We start from the raw sequence: 15,988 nt of genomic DNA on the forward strand, positions 1-15,988 counted from the left end.
TTGAGTTCTTCTCAAAGTGGCTCAATGATGTTAAGATCAAGAGACTGTGATGGCCACTCCAGAACCTTCACTTTCTTCTGCTGCAGCCACAGATGGATAGACTTGGCCTTATGTTTCAGATCACTGTTATGTTGGAAAGTGCAATTGCGCCCCATATGAAGCTTCCAGGCTGCTGAATGCAAACTCTCCTCCAATATTTTATGATAAGATGCTGCATTCATCCTTCGATCAATTCTATCTAAATTCCCTGTGCTGCTGTAGCTCACTCATTCCCCAAAACAGCAGAGATCTGCCTCCATGCTTCACGGTAGGGATGGTGTGCTTCTCTTCATAGTGTTTATTGTTGTGACCACAAAGTTCAATTTTGGTCTCATCACTCGAAATGATTTTGTTCCAGACGTTTTGAGGCTTCTCTAGGTGCAGTCTGGCGTTTTATAAGCAAGCTGTTTTGTGGCATTGGTGCAGCAATGGCTTTTTTTCTGGCAATTCTACCATGCAGCCCATTTTTGTTCAAGTATCTCCTTATTGTGCATGTTGAAACACCAACACTGTTTTGTTTCAGAGAACCCTATATTTCAGCAGAAGTTGCTTGTGGGGTTTTCTTTGCATCCCAACAAATTTTCCTGGAAGTTGTGTCTGAAATCTTTCTTGATCTACCTTGTTATTAACAGAACCCATAATTTTCCATTTCTTGATCAGAGTTTGAACAGTACTGATTGGCATTTTTAAATCTTTGAATATCTTTTTATATGCTTTTCCTGATTTATAAAGTTGAACTACTTTTGCTCACAGTTCCTTTGACTGCTCTTTTGCTTTCCCTATGCTTTAGTGATCACCAAAGTCGGTGCAGCCATGGATGAAATGCACAAACATTTCTCTAGAGCTAAGAAACTCATTGACTATTTATACACGAACATTAACTACAATCAAACAAGGAGTAGGTATGAATAGCTACCCTTCATTGCCATCTTAACATGTATCAACTTGAGTATATATATATATCATCAGCATAAACTTTTGAACAGAACCATTTTATTATTTCCTTTATTGCTATGGTTTGTTTGGTTGTGCTATTCTGTGATGCATAATAGTTTTCATTTGAAACACTAAAAATAACAGGCATGTGTTTTGTCTGATCACTCATGTTTTCTTAAAATGCGACATCTTACAAATTCTGCCAGGGGTATGTAAACTTATGAGCATAACTGTATTTAAATGTATTTAACATATCTTCCCTATCCTCTAGGTTATATATATTCAGTTATATATATCTTTCTCCATTTGCTTTAGAACAAAGATCACTGACCATTTTATAGTAGCCACCCTCTGAACCTACTTCATCAGTTTATATCCTTTTGAAGGTACGGTGTCCAAATTTGTACACTGTATTCCAAATGAGGTCTCACCAGGGACCTATACAGGGGCACTATCCTCTTTTTTTTTTTTTTTTTTTACTGACCATTCCTCTCCTCTCTCTGTACAGCATTATCATTACCCCTTGCCCATGTGCTCTGAAATTTCTAAAACTCACCTCTGCATGATTTGTGTGGTTTTATACATTAGAGGAAGTAAATGGTTTTTTTTATTAGCAGAAGAAAACATAACTGCAAAAAGCATGACCAGTTCTGGGCTTGTAACAGTTATCCCACAGCTCATTCACTGCCCCCATAATATACCCTTTTGCTATTCATGTTAGTAGAATTTAGTCAGATGACATACACAACACTATGTAATTGACTTTACTAATGAAACTTTCTTACTGCTTTGGTTTACTTGAGGTTTTTTCAGATACCACCAAGAAAGAATTCATTAATTTTAAATGACTCCTAACCACAGGAGTGTGTGAAGGAAAACATGGTGCCTAAGTACTTAAAAAAAACAAAGGCAAACTGTTTTTTGAGTCTGGCTCCTGACTTACCTGCATAGCTTTTTATTTTAATTAAACTTAATGGCACTATCTGTTTTATATTAGGCAGTGTTATTGTGTATTAATGTTGCTGCTATATTTTTGCTGGAGATGAAAAGACCTCAGCACTGGTACCGACTGAATATTTCGTCAAGTCTTATGCCAGTCATTGCAATCATGGGTCTGAAAAAACCTCCTTTTTTATTTGAATTTTCATTCTGTTTATTACATTTCTTGATATATTTATTTAAAACTTTTTTTATACCGACATTCGTGAGGACATCATACTGGTTTACAGTATAACAGAAATGCTTGAAAATACATGTAACAGGGAAATAAAAGGGGAAGGGGGGAGATACATAGAAGTCAAGATAGAAAGACAGTGCAACCGAACAAACTTTTTAACGTGAGAAAATTATTAACATGAGAAAAAAAAACTGTAAAACATATTTAGATGGGGGATGTCATAAATTGCTAGTTTTATATACAAGGAAGCATAATCATAAAAGTACATGGTAAACGGATCAAATTCCTGGTACATGGTAAGGAACTAATTTCTGGTTACAGGAGGGTGTGGGAAAGAGCTGTTAATCAGGGGAGGCCTGTTTAAACAATCATGTTTTTAGTTTCTTTCTAAATTTGAGGTAACAAGGTTCGAGACTGAGATTATGGGGCAGGGAGTTCCACCGTGCGGAGCCTGCAATTGTGAGGGCACGCTCCCTTGTGGATGAGAGGTGTGCTGTTTTGAGAGAGGGCACATGGAGAGTTCCTTTGTTGACTGTCCTAGTGGGTCGATTCGGGTGTGCAGATGTGAAGGGTAGATTGAGCCAGTTGGAGTGGTGGGAGTAAATAGCTTTGTGGATGATAGTGAAGGTTTTATATAGGATGCGGGAGGGTATGGGAAGCCAGGGTAGGTCTTTAAGAATGGGGGTAATATGGTCTGTTTTACGGGCATTTGTTATGATTCTTGCCATAGCGTTTTGGAGCATTTGGATAGGTTTTATGGTGGAATAAGGGAGTTGCAATAGTCTAGCTTGGAAGAGAGGTACGGAAGTCATGGGAGTGAAGTAGGGGTTTTAGTTTCTTTAGTACGTTGAGCTTAAAGAAACCTTCTTTAAAGGATGGAGCAGACATGCTTCTTCATGTTTAATTGTTGGTAAATAAGGACTCAAAGGTCTCTTACGGCAGGTTGTGCGGAGATGGACTTGAAGGCTGGGTCCATAGCGATGGATAGCTTAGGCGTAGTGTCACGGGAAAAAAATAGAAGTTCTGTTTTGTTAGTGTTTAGGGCCAGGTGGATGTTGGTGAGGAGAGAGTTAATTGATGTAAGGCAGGTTTCCCAATGCTTTAAGGCATCAGAGATAGAGGTGTGGATAGGAATGATGATTTGGACATCATCAGCATATAGATAGAATTTTAGTTTGAGGTTCGAGAGGCGTTGGCAGAGGGGGGGTGAGGTAAATGTTGAAAAGTGTGGAAGAGAGTGAAGAACCCTGTGGGACTCCTTGTAGGAGAGGGTAGGGGGTTGATGTGGCATTACCTATTTTAACAGAAAAATTTCTAATAGAGAGGTAGGATGTAAACCATATGAGGGCTAGGCCTGAGATGCCAATGTTTTTTAGATGGGTGAGGAGGTGGTTATGGCATATGATATCAAAAGCCACAGAGAAATCAAGGAGGACGAGAAGGTAATTATGCCCTTGGTCCATACCTCTGAGGAGATGGTCAGAGAGGGTGAGGAGGAGTGATTCCGTATTAAAATGTTTATGGAAGCCAAATTGTGAGGTGTGGAGAATCTTGTGTTCTTCAAGGTAGTTCATGAGTTGTGAATTGACAACTCTTTCCATTATTTTGGCTATAAACGGGAGGTTTGAGATGGGGTGGAAACTGGCAGGGTCTTTCAGATCAAGTGAAGGTTTCTTAAGGAGGGGTTTAACCATTGCATGCTTAAGTGTGTTCGGGACTATGCCTGTGGAGAGGGAGCAGTTAATGATGTCAGATATAGCCCTAGCAATGGAGTTGGGTACAGAAAGTGTCAGTGGGGTGAGAGGTAGGTTTGAGTTTTTTAAGGATAGATTCGATTTCTTTGGAAGAAGTAAGGTCCAGGGAGCTCAAGGAAGCAGTGGAAAGGTTGAACCCTGGCATAGGGGAGTGCAGGGAGTTGGTGAATCTGGAGAGAAGGTTCGTTATTTTGCTGTTGAAGTATTGTGCCAGTTCTTCACATTTAGCAGGGGCTTCAGAGTCGGGTATAGTGTGTGGGATGGCTTTGGTGAGGCCTGAGACATAGGAAGAGAGCGCTTTGGGGTTGTAGAGGTATTCGTGAATCTTTTGGGCATAGAAATCCCATTTCTGTTTGAGTATAGAGATTCTATAGCAGTGAAGGGCTGATTTGTAGCTGGATGTGTGCTACAGGTTGGGTCCTGGCGCCATACTCTCTCTAAGTTTATTTTTCATTGTTTTTAGCTCAGGGGTGTACCATGGGTTTGTGTGTTTAGACTCAGTGTTTACAACACATTTGGAAATTGGGCAGAGTTTGTTGGCGATTTTCAGTGTGAGATTGTTCTATGAGGATAAGGCCGAATCAGGGTTGGTACAGTCTAGTTTGGATAAGGAGGTTGCTAGTGCTGAGATACGTTTGTCACTGGAGCAGGTCTTTCTGAAGATTATGGTGGCGCTATGGGCGGTATTGCTAGTGGTTGAGGAGTTGAAGGAGAGGAGGGTTTTGATAAGAGAGTGGTCGGACCACGGGACTGGGGAGCATGAGGGGGTAGTTGTGGTGTGAAGACCAGCGTTGATGAATATCAGGTCTAATGTATGCCTTGCTTTGGGGGTGGGGGATGTAATGATTTGTTGAAATCCCATTGCTTGGAGGGAGTTGAGGAGGGTATCACATGAGGATCATAGAGGGAGTCAACATGGAGATTAAAATCACTGAGGATGATGGTGGGGGTATCAAAATTAATGTTATCAGCAATGAGCTCGAATGAGGGTGAAGGGTTGGATTCCAGAAAGGTTGGTGAGGAGTAGACTAGACAGACCTGTAGTTCTGAAGATTTGAAAAGACCGATTTCAAGTTTAGACGGGGAAACTACATGGACAGGTTTGAGCTTTAGGAAGTTCCTGGCAGCTAGGAGAAGCCCACCCCCTCTTTTTTTGGGTCTGGGGATGGAGAAAAATTCATAGGAGGAGATGGGGAGTTGGTTAAGGAGTACAATATCAGAGTCTGTAAGCCAGGTTTCAGTGACTGCACAAATGTCTGGCTTACAGTCAATAAGAAGGTCACTGAGGATGGGTGCTTTTTTCGAAAGTGATTGAGCATTAAATAACATTATAGAAAGGGTGGTGAGGCCCAAGAGCTGTGTCAGTGGGGAAATAAGAATAGGGATTAGGGATTTGCGCAGGGAGTGGGGGATTGTGTATATGGGGGAAAACAGTCTAGAAGAGGGGTGGTGGATGTGAGGGATGGGGTAGGTTGCCATTGCAGAGGCTAGCAGTACTGGAGTGCAGATTTTTTAGTGTAGGATGCGGTACAGAGTGGGGTAGTGGAGTACAGAGGCGAGGAAACTGGTGAGGTATGAGGAGATGACATTGAGAAAGGGGGTCTTTATTTGTGGAGGGAGTGAGGTAAGGCAGAGGGGGGGGGGACAGACAAGGGAGCAGCAAGTGGAGCACAAAGGAGCGTACTAAGGGGCAGGCCCCTTAGTTGTGGTCCTTTGGCGTGCGGCGCCGAAGGCTCACTGCGCTCAAGTTTAAAGAGTCCTGTCCCTCGACATCGATCAGATGACACTCTGGGGCGGAGACTCAGAGCAGGCTGGATGGAGGAGGGATCTGCAGCGGGCCTTGGAGGCAGGATCAGCCAAGCCCGAGAAGATGCAGCCATGAGGTTGGGGCAAGCCAGGTTAGGAAAGGCCGGCCAGGTGGGTGCCGGATGGTTTATGATTTTCATTTATATGTGGCTGTATGTATCTTCTTGTATTCACAACAGCTATAGAGATAAACCAAGTTTGATAGATATTGAAATCCTTGCATGTAATTCAAAAGTCCATCTTTTTTTTTTTATAGCAACATGTTCACCTGATACAAAACACAAATTTTGCACCTATCTTTCATGAAGACTTTCACAAGAATCTTTATAGCACAAATTGTCAAAAGTTATTCAAATGGCACCTGAAGCGGCTGCCTTGAAGACGCCGACGCTGCGTCAGAACTCAGTTCATAAAAATCCTTTAAATATTTTAATGAAGCCTTCTCAAGTGAAAGTCTAGCAGAGATTACTTTTAATTAAGAACAGCCATGTTAGAGAAATAATAAAGTTATAACCCAAATACATAACAGACGGAAATGCCAACCCATAACTCCCAGGGTAAACACAATCCTCACATGATACATTGACTTTTTCCAGGTAAATAGTGGAGTTTATTTTGGTGCATAGAAGCCAGGACTGTAAAATAGTATTAAGCAGATTCCCCCAACCACCCACTTAGCAGCATATCCCTTTCTACTCCCATTTCCTCCCTAAAATGTCCCCTCTTTCTCTCTGCCCTCACCAAGAATTTCCCTCTTTCCTCCCTCAACTACAACAGCATTCAATCTTACTGTTGGTGGCTCCAGGCTCCTCTTCTTTCTTTGACAGTGTGCTTGTTATGGCTCCAGAACTCTGCACTTCTACTTTTGTACTTGGCCAGAGAGCCTTTTGGGAAGAGGTCCGGTAGGGAGGACGATACTTAAAACGCCATATCAGTGGGGGGGGGGGGGGGGGGGAATGCAAGATGGCGGATCTGACTAGATGTGCATGAGGTTTGCTCCACCAGCCTCTGATTTTTTTTTCCTGAGATATGCCCCATACAGTGAGGAAGTGGCAAGCCAAGGAACATGAGGCTCAAACCGCTTCCTCAGCGTTACCTGTTTCGGGTCCGATGGACACTCATGTAATCCGGGAAGCATTGCGACCTGGAGTCGGTTTTGCAGTGGGGTAAGCGGGAGGAAGAAACCGCCTCCCCACAGGAACGTCAAACAACTCTGTCCCCGGTCGATCAGAGGCCTCCTGTGAATCCCGCCGAAGTGTGTGTTTTGAATTTCTCCTCTGTGTCGGAAGTGGAAGGAGAAGAAGTGGATGAGCGTTTGGGATCCCTGACTAAGAGGGAACATGGAGATTTGCAGTATTCTCTGGGAGAGCCTGTCGGGGAAGGAGACACTGCGGCTAGCACAAACACTCTGCAGCCTGAAAGGGAAGTACTGCTTATTGCTTTTCCTCCTAAGAAAGAAATGGTGAAACCTGGAATTATTTCTCTTGACATAATTTGGGATGCTATACAGAATGTAAATAATCATCTGTTTCAGCAGTTAATCCCTTGGTCTCTTACATTAACAATGTGGATTTTCATCTAAAGAATGTTGAAAAAGTGTTGGAAGAAAATAGAACTTTTGTCTTTGTCACTGGAAAAGAATTAAAAGAATCTTTGAAAGTTCAACAAAATATTGTTAAAGAAAATCAATTATTGTTAAATCGGATGGAACATCTAGAGAACCAAGTTAGAGGGAAGAACCTCAGATTCATAAATTTCCCGAAAGATCCATTGGTAACCCCTCGTGACGTGTGGATAAAATATCTGAGTCAAGTATTCAAAATTCCTGAACAAACTCTCCCCTCCGATGTCAAGGGTATATTATATACCACCTTATAAGAAGAACTCTGATGTTAAAAAGGGTTTTCAGGTTCTTATGCCTACAACTCCTGAACTAGATATTACAAATATTCTAGAGTCAACGCAAAAAGATCAAGCTGAACCGGCTATGCTGATTGCTTCATTTCTATTGGATTCAGATAGAGAGTGGATACTTCACAAGTTTTTTCATTATCGTTCTGAGATGTTTTTGGGTCAATAAGTTGGTGCTTTTCCTGACCTGGCGAGATCTACTCAGAGAAGGAAGCAATTTCTTCAATTAAGGACTCAAATGTTACTTCTGGGTGCTATATTTTTGTTGAAATATCCCTGTAAATGTGTAATTAAATTTTGTAACATTTTCTTTTCTCCAGAACAGTTAACTGGTTTTTTGAAAGAGAAAGTGCCAACAATCTCTACTTCTCCTCTCTCAGGTGTTGAGTGCATACATGTCTGCAGATATATCTGATCATATTATAATGGCTTCCTGTATTCAGATCCTTTTTTCCTTTTTAAGATAAATATTTCCTCTGATTGTATTTGTATCCCCCCCTTTTGAGGACTTAAAAGTGCAGAATATGTTGTGGTCAATATTGTATATTCCTATGTTGAATGCAAGATGTTTCCTTATTTCTGCTATTTCAAGTGTATTTCTTGAATTTGCATTGAAAATACATAAATAAAAAATTACCAAAAAAAAAAAGCGCCATATCAGTGGCACCAGACAGCATGCACTTTGGCTCCCGCAAGCCAAAGTGCATGCTGTCTGGTGCCACTGATATGGCACCAGACAGTGCCATCGGATGAAGGACTTGAAATTCTGCATCAGCAAGCGCTTTCACAGATTGAGACGAGGGATTTGAAACAGCATGTGCTTTGGGCTCGCACTGCCTTCCACAGTGGCGAGAGGCCTTGGAACGCTGCATCTGCAGCTTTGCTCATTAATCAGCCTAAAATATGGGTGAAAGTCAGTTCAAACTGACTGTTACCTATGGAACATTCTGGGAATTTATGAGTGAAAATCATTTTAAACTAAAAATGAAGGATCCTAACCATATATACGAGTGGCTTGAGAAAGTATTCGACCCCCTACAAAGTCAGCAGATTGTTTCAGACAATATGTTTATTGCAAACTAGAATGCTCTTAAAGTAAATTTTCAAAGTCACAATTCATTAGTTCTTTGCATGTTGTGTAAAATAAAATTAAAAACTGAAAAATGCTGCTTGCATAAGTATTCAACCCCTTTTGCTGAAGTAACAGCTTTACGTTTGATGGGGTAGATATCTACCATCTTTGCACACTGTTTGGGAATGATTTTTGCCCATTCTTCTGGCAGATTTGCTCCAGGTTAGTTGGATGACACTTATGGACTGCAATTTTCAAATAGTGCCACAGATTCTCGATTTGATTGAGATCTGGATTTTGACTTGGCCATTGTAGAACATTCACCTTTTTATTGTTCAACCACCCCTGTGTTGTTTTGACCTTGTGCTTGGGATCATTGTCCTGCTGAAAGATGAACTTTCTCCCAAGTTTTAGGTTTTTAGCAGACTGAAGCAGGTTGTCTTGCACTATCTCCTTGTATGTTGCACCATCCATTCGTCCTTCAATTTTAACAAGATGCCCAGTGCCCGCTGAGGAAAAGCATCCCCACAACATGATGCTGCCACCCCCCTATTTTACTGTTGAGATGGTGTTTGCTGAAGAATGGACAGTGTTAGGTTTGCATCATAGACGACGTTTTCAATTTTGGCCAAAAGCTCCATTTTTGTCTCATCTGACCACAAAACCTTATCCCACATTTGAGTTGGGTCACTGACGCTTTATGGCACATTCCAGACGTGCTCTAATCTGGTTTTTCTTCAGTAATGGCTTATTTGTAGCCACCCTCCCATGCAGGCCAGTTGTATGCAAAGCTCTTGATATGGTTGACTGGTGCATCTCCAGTCTCGGCCACTGAACTCTATAGCTCCTTCAAAGTGATTGTTGGCCTCTCTGTGGCTTCCCTCACAAGTTCCTTCTTGTTCTGATGCTGAGTTTTGAAGGACTGACTTGTTCTAGGCAGTGTCTGGGTGATATGATACAGCTTCCATGTCCTCACAATTGATCCAACAGTAATCGCTGGGATATCCAAGCAATTGGAAATTATTTTGTAGCCTTTTCCTATCTTGTCCATGTATATAACTATCTTTAGTTTCCTTAGAATGCTCTTTGGTCTTCATTTTCACAGCTTTCCTTCAGATTCACTGTCTGACCAATGGTACTGGAATTAGATGGTCTTTTATCCAGAAAAGCTGACCTTTTTTAATGATTCATAGGTAGAGTCCAATTGTAAGCTTACTGTTAGGGCAATATATTTCATCTATGTAAAATTGAAGCTTCCACAACACAGAGTTGAATACTTATGCGAGCAGCATTTCTCAGTTTTTAATATATTTTATATAAAATGCAAAGAAATAATGAATTGCAACTTTGAAAATTTACTTTAAGAGCCTACTGGTTTGTAATAAATTGTCTAGAACAATCTGGGTAAGTGTCATTTGTAATACACACAAATCTGCTGACTTTAAGGGGTTGAATACTTTTGCAAGCCACTGTATATTTTTTCCACTGATATTGTCATAATAAATCCTGATAAATTCCCAGGAAAAATCAAAAAACAAAAACATGAAAATGAAAGTCTCTATATGTGGTACTGACTGTGTAAGCCCTCTTGGTCAAGGGAATACCTATGGTACCTAAACATAATATAAGAATATATAAGAATATAAGACTTGCCATACTGGGTCAGACCAAAGATCCATCAAGCCCAAGTATCCTATTTCCAACAGTGGGCAAATCAGGTCACAAGTACCTGGCAGGATCCCAAGGGGGTAGGATAGATTCCAAGCTGCTTATCCCAAGAATAAGCAGGAGATTTCTGCAACTTTACCTTAATAATGGTTAATGGATTTTTCCTTCAGGAACTTGTCCAAACCTTTTTTTTTTTTTTAATGTAACTACACTAATAGCTTTCACCACATCCTTTGGCAATGAAATTCAGAGCTTAATTATTTGTTGAGTAAAAAAATATTTTCTCCTATTAGTTTTAAATGTATTACCCAGTAGCTTTATTGTGTGTGTCCCTGGTCTTTGTACTTTTTGAAGTGGCTGATCAGTCACAAAAGGTGGAATATAAATTAAATATACCGATACATGCATATAATAAGCAACAGAAGACTGCTTGATGCCTTTGCATCCCTCTGTGCCAGCTCTTCTTGAACAAATACCTTGCCCCTTTTGTGCTCTTGTGGATTTTGACTTATCTCATTCCGTAAACTAACTTAATCTTTCCCACCATGCATCTGTTCTCCAAATTAGCCTGCCCTGAACTACTCAGCTACCCAATCCTGATCTTCCATGTATTTTTCCTCTCCCTGTTGCATTTCCCCTTCATACCTTTCCTGGCTCTCTCAATCTTTTCCTCCACCCTCTGCTTTCTTCTTCAATATTTAGCAAAGGGTAATGATAAATAGTGATCTTTTTGTGAATTATTTTGTCTTGAAGTGCATGTTTTAGCTTCAAAGAGGTCCATATTCAAAAGCCATTAGATGGATAACTCAGACGTTATCCTCTAAATAGCTTTATGTGGTATCTTAGTTAACTAGCTACAATTTAGCCAGATAAAGGGGCATTCTGGGGAAGGGCTGATGAATAGCTACACCCAAACATTATGCTTCCAGTGCAGCTGCTAAGAGCTATGCTGAAAGCACTTGCAATCAGCCCAGACTGAGATCCCAGGCTGCAGAAGAACCTGGTTAAGTATGCAGTGGGTGGAAGACATTGAGCAGGGGGGGGGGGGGGGGGGGGGGAGGGCAGGTGCAAAGGAAGCACTATTTGTAAAATATATACCATGGAGGGAGGGGGAGAACGCTGGAGGGCTGAAGCAATCAATTACATTTGTCTTTCATCTAGTAGCATTTGAGGGAGTCCTGGCCTGCTGGAGAGATTATTAGTAGTAGTGGTGGGCTGGGAATTGGGCACAGAAGCCCAAAGTGCTGATTTTTATTTTGAACAGGATCACCACGTATCTGAATATCTTCTGAAGATACCCAGTAAAGTGACAAGTTATCCAGCCACACAAGGCCAGATAATTTAAAAACTTAACCGGCTATATTCAAACATAGCCAGTTAGGTGTTTTTCGATCCAGCTATATGTAGCCAGATAACTTTAGGCTGGTATATTCAGCAGGACATTTATCTTGCTGATATGCAGGACAAGTTATCCGACCTACTGAATATGGGCCTCTATATGTGTTTTTAGAAAACGTGTTCTTTTTATTGCAAACTGCAGAGAGCTTTATTATAGGTAGTACATTAAAGTGTGAATAAACAACCCCAAACATCTCTACTTCTGTGCTACATTTTCACCTGTTTTTTCCCAGTGCTCACTGGCTCTCCCATTGTCCAGTCTCCGCCACTACATTTAATCATGCAAACATAAGTCAAAACATGACGACTGACCCACCTCTTTCAAGTCACTATGGGGCCAATATAATGTACACTAAACACTGTGTGTACTTTTTACTACTATTTTTAATACACTTTATGCATTAAAATTACTATTGATGTAATAAAAATGAGTCACAACAGTAGTGAAAAGTGAACTTTAGCGCACTTTTCATGCAAACAGTAACATATATGACTGCATTAGACATTACTACCAAATGCAGAGAATTGTACTAAAAATTAGCTTTTTCCTTTTAAACATTGAATGTTTACTTCAGAGTCTGAGGTGAACTAAATTTTTAACTTCAATTTACTTCTATTGGAAGCAAATGAAAGTTAATCAAGTAGAAAGAGTGAAATCCAAGATGGTACTAGAAGCATAAGACATTTCACTTCAGCTCTACACACTTATTTTTTCTTAAATATATTATTGCATGCTTGATGGCGAAGACGAGAGATTAATCCCAGAGACTCCTTCCCAGGTGATTGTATTTATTAGATTTATATTTTAGCTTTTCAGTACGTCAAAGCAGATTACATTCAGGTTACTGTGGGTATTTCCCTATCCCAAACTATGGGCTGGATTTACTAACGCAGTGGTTCCCAAACCTGTCCTGGAGGACCCCCAGCCAATCAGGTTTTCAGTATATCCACAATGACTTTGCATGTACTGCTTCCAAAGCATGCAAATTTTATCTTATGCGTATTCACTGGGGATATACTGGGAGTCCCCTTAGGAACCTCTGTACTAAGGCTTTTCTCCCATTCTGTGACTATGGGAAAAATGCTTAGTAAATGAGGTCCTATATTTGTACTTTAAGCAAAGGCGGGTGAAGTGACTCGCCCAAGGTCACAAGAAATGAACCCTGGCTTTCCTGGTTCACAGCCCACTGCTCTAACAACTAGGCTACTCCTTCACTGGGTGATCCTAAAGTCTTGGGGATTCTCCTTGCTGCTAGAATGAAGAGGAAAATTCATCGGGGTCTAAGGCGAAGTATCACTTGGCCCCAAGAGCCATGTTCCTCTGTCAGCTCTGCATCTTGAAGATTTGAAGGCAGCAATGGGAACACTGGGAAATTCATGTGGAAGCCCTTTCTGGAAGTTCCACAATGGGGCCTGGTACAAGTCAGGACTGGCCGTGCTTGCAATCACTCCCAGAAGAAATAGCTATGGTGGTGCTGACCCCAGAGTGAAGAATGGGGAGCTGGACTGATGGAGACAGTGACAACTCATTTTCCCACAGACATCACATCTAGAGAGACTCATAACCCTATAGGCCATCTAGCAAGCCACTGACTCTTGAAAGAATTGCTAGTACCAAGATATGCAGCATGGAAATCTTTTTTGGGGCTGTTAAAGAACATATTAGGGGATTGCTGTCATAATAAGATATGTAGTACAATCCATAATATACTGTTGCAGTTCCATTGTTCTCATAATTAAATCAGACAGTTAATTTTTTTTGGATACTCTTCAAAGTATTTGATTCAATTTTCCAATGTTTGACATTTTCCTTCATCTAGACAAGTGGTTCCCAAATCTGTCCTGAAGGACCCCCAGGCCAGTTGAGTTTTCAGGATATTCACAATGAATACACATATAAGAGATTAACATGTACTGCCTCTATAGTATGCACATTTTATCTCATGTAAATTCATTGTAGATATTCTGAAAACTCTCCAGAGCAGGTTTGGGAACCATTGATTTTGACAATTAAGATTACTAAATCTGACACAGGGTCCTGACTTGATAATCCAGCCCTATTTAAGTGGCTCAAGTGTTAAAAGTATCTTCTCCAATGATGCTACCTTTTTGTTTTCTCTGTTCTTTTTTGGAAACTGTATCTCTTCCCACTACTCTCCATTAAACCCGAGATTCTACAGAAGAATCAGATATTTCCTGTAAGGGAGTATTTCATTCTTTGTATGTCAACTACCATATACTTTATTTCCTTGTAATAATATTGATTGCTTGCATTACTATAGATTCATCAATGGAAAATGTAAAAGAAAAAACTTGAAAGCAATATTCTAGATTCAGATCCAAATGCATTTCTCACAGCAATATTTGCAACTCTGCCTGCCCTCATATCAAACAGGAGCCCGACCTGATCATACAGTGTGCGTGCATTTATGACATCACAAACGAAATACTATTAGAATAGTGACGTTTTTGTGCATCATAGGCCAACGGAATGCACTGACGTCATTCAAGACTGCTGCTCCGATGGCCGCCCCCAGAGTTTCAGACGAGTTGTACGGGAACAGCTCCCAGACTATATAAAATAAAGAGCTGGAAGTCTTGTTTTGCTGCTGCACAGAATAAGCGTCCGGGTGAACTTTTCAGCAGGACACGGGGCGCGCAGTCCAAGCCACCCAAGAGCAATCTCCTCTCACCGATACTGGAAACCACCCCCACCGCCACTCCTCAACGTCAGGGAGTCCCCCTCACCAGCTGGCAGGCCGGCTCTTACCCGTCCGGAGAGTACTCCAGGTTGAAGACTCTCCATGGGTCTTGGTGCTGAGACTCACGGAGTCCGCGGGGCAGATGGAGCTATACAGGCTTGTCATACTCCGGTAGTTATCACGGGCCGGGTCCACGTAGAGGCCGCGCCGACGGAGCGCTCCCGCAGCCAGCGAAATAGCTTCCCATGGCCTCCCGTCTCGGCCTCGGCCGTTGCTTTCCCCGGGGAGGAGTCTGACTCCTGAGCGTGGACACCGGGAGACAGAGGGAGAAGCGGAGCCTGCTGCTGCTCCTCTTCCTCTCCTCCTGCTGTTCTACTGCGTCCCCCTCCGCCCCGGGCCCGCTCTTCCTGTGCGGCGGAGGGGACGCGCTCATGCTGCCGGTGTTGCGGGACGGGGATTGCTGGGCGCCCCGAACAACACCAGCGCGCATGTGCGCGCAGCCACGAACCACGCCCATCCCTAGTCCTGCTTCCGGCGTCAAGCGGCGGGCGTGCGTGCGTGCGTGCTCCACCGTCAAGCCGTCCGGCGGGAAACGCGTAGACAGGAAGTGCGGGGTCAGGCGGAACTACTGCTCTTCCTCCTTCGCTGGCCAATGTCCAAACTTTGAAGAACTGTGGTTCTGCTGCGTCCGCCGCCTAGCTGTCAACGCTGCACACGGCGTGTAGAGAGGCAGAGAGAAGGCGGGCGGGTGGAGGCTATTTTTCACATCCTTATGGTTTTTTGTTTTTCTGCAACACATAAAATAAAATCGCATATAAAGGAACTTTCCAGGTGCAAGTCAGTTTGAGAGACACCATTAGGGAGCCCTAGCGTCGTTAATAGATTTATGTCCAGCACATCTGGGACCCTTGTTCCAACGGGGATGTTGTTGGTGTCCTCCTCGCCCTCGGAGCTATGAACCTCAACAGAGGTGTGGTGAAACATAAGAGCATAAGATATGCCATACTGGGTCAGACCAAGGGTCCAACAAGCTCAGACAGTGGCCAATCCAAGTCACAAGCATCTGCAAGTACCCAAATATTAAATACATCTCAAACTACTATGGCTTATTTCCTAACTTATAGCAGATGGACTCAGGACCAATCGGTATAGTGTACTCCTGATAGCAGTTGGAGACAGATCAGATTTCAATCTGACGTCAGCCCTAGTACATATACCCCTGCAGGAAGTGCAGCTCTTCAGTATTTTCCATCTCCATAGCAGTTAGGGACGATGCACGCTAGCACTGCATAAATTTTACCAAAGAAATCCAAATTAAGAAGAAATCTTACCTCTTCAGATGAGCCCTGCTCTCCTGCGGTGACACCCATTGGGTCCCTCCCCCAGTCGAGATTCCTGAGGTGATTTCCGCGATCTCTCGGAGGAAGTTCGGTCAGGCGGGCGCCGATCTCAGCGGGGACCTAGCCCCGACATCGGGTGAGGCTGAGAGGCAGCGGGTGCAACCTCGAGCGCGGCGGTGATTGAA

At 42.4% G+C, this 15,988-nt stretch overlaps 1 protein-coding gene across 1 annotated transcript in view; it reads right to left on the bottom strand.

Moving 5' to 3' along the window:
* The window catches only part of LOC115082592 (DDB1- and CUL4-associated factor 10-like), a gene marked incomplete at its 5' end in the record, with an annotated part of 80,422 nt that extends 65,264 nt beyond the window's left edge, over positions 1–15,158 (bottom strand). Inside the window, 3 exon segments of the mRNA XM_029586809.1 lie at positions 14,532–14,562; positions 14,565–14,669; positions 14,672–15,158. Of these exon segments, the coding sequence (XP_029442669.1) occupies positions 14,532–14,562; positions 14,565–14,669; positions 14,672–15,158 (623 nt within the window).
* Between the last annotated feature and the right edge of the window lie 830 nt (positions 15,159–15,988).

This window comes from Rhinatrema bivittatum, unplaced genomic scaffold, assembly GCF_901001135.1.
Source record: "Rhinatrema bivittatum unplaced genomic scaffold, aRhiBiv1.1, whole genome shotgun sequence".
Taxonomy (NCBI): Eukaryota; Metazoa; Chordata; class Amphibia; order Gymnophiona; family Rhinatrematidae; genus Rhinatrema; species Rhinatrema bivittatum.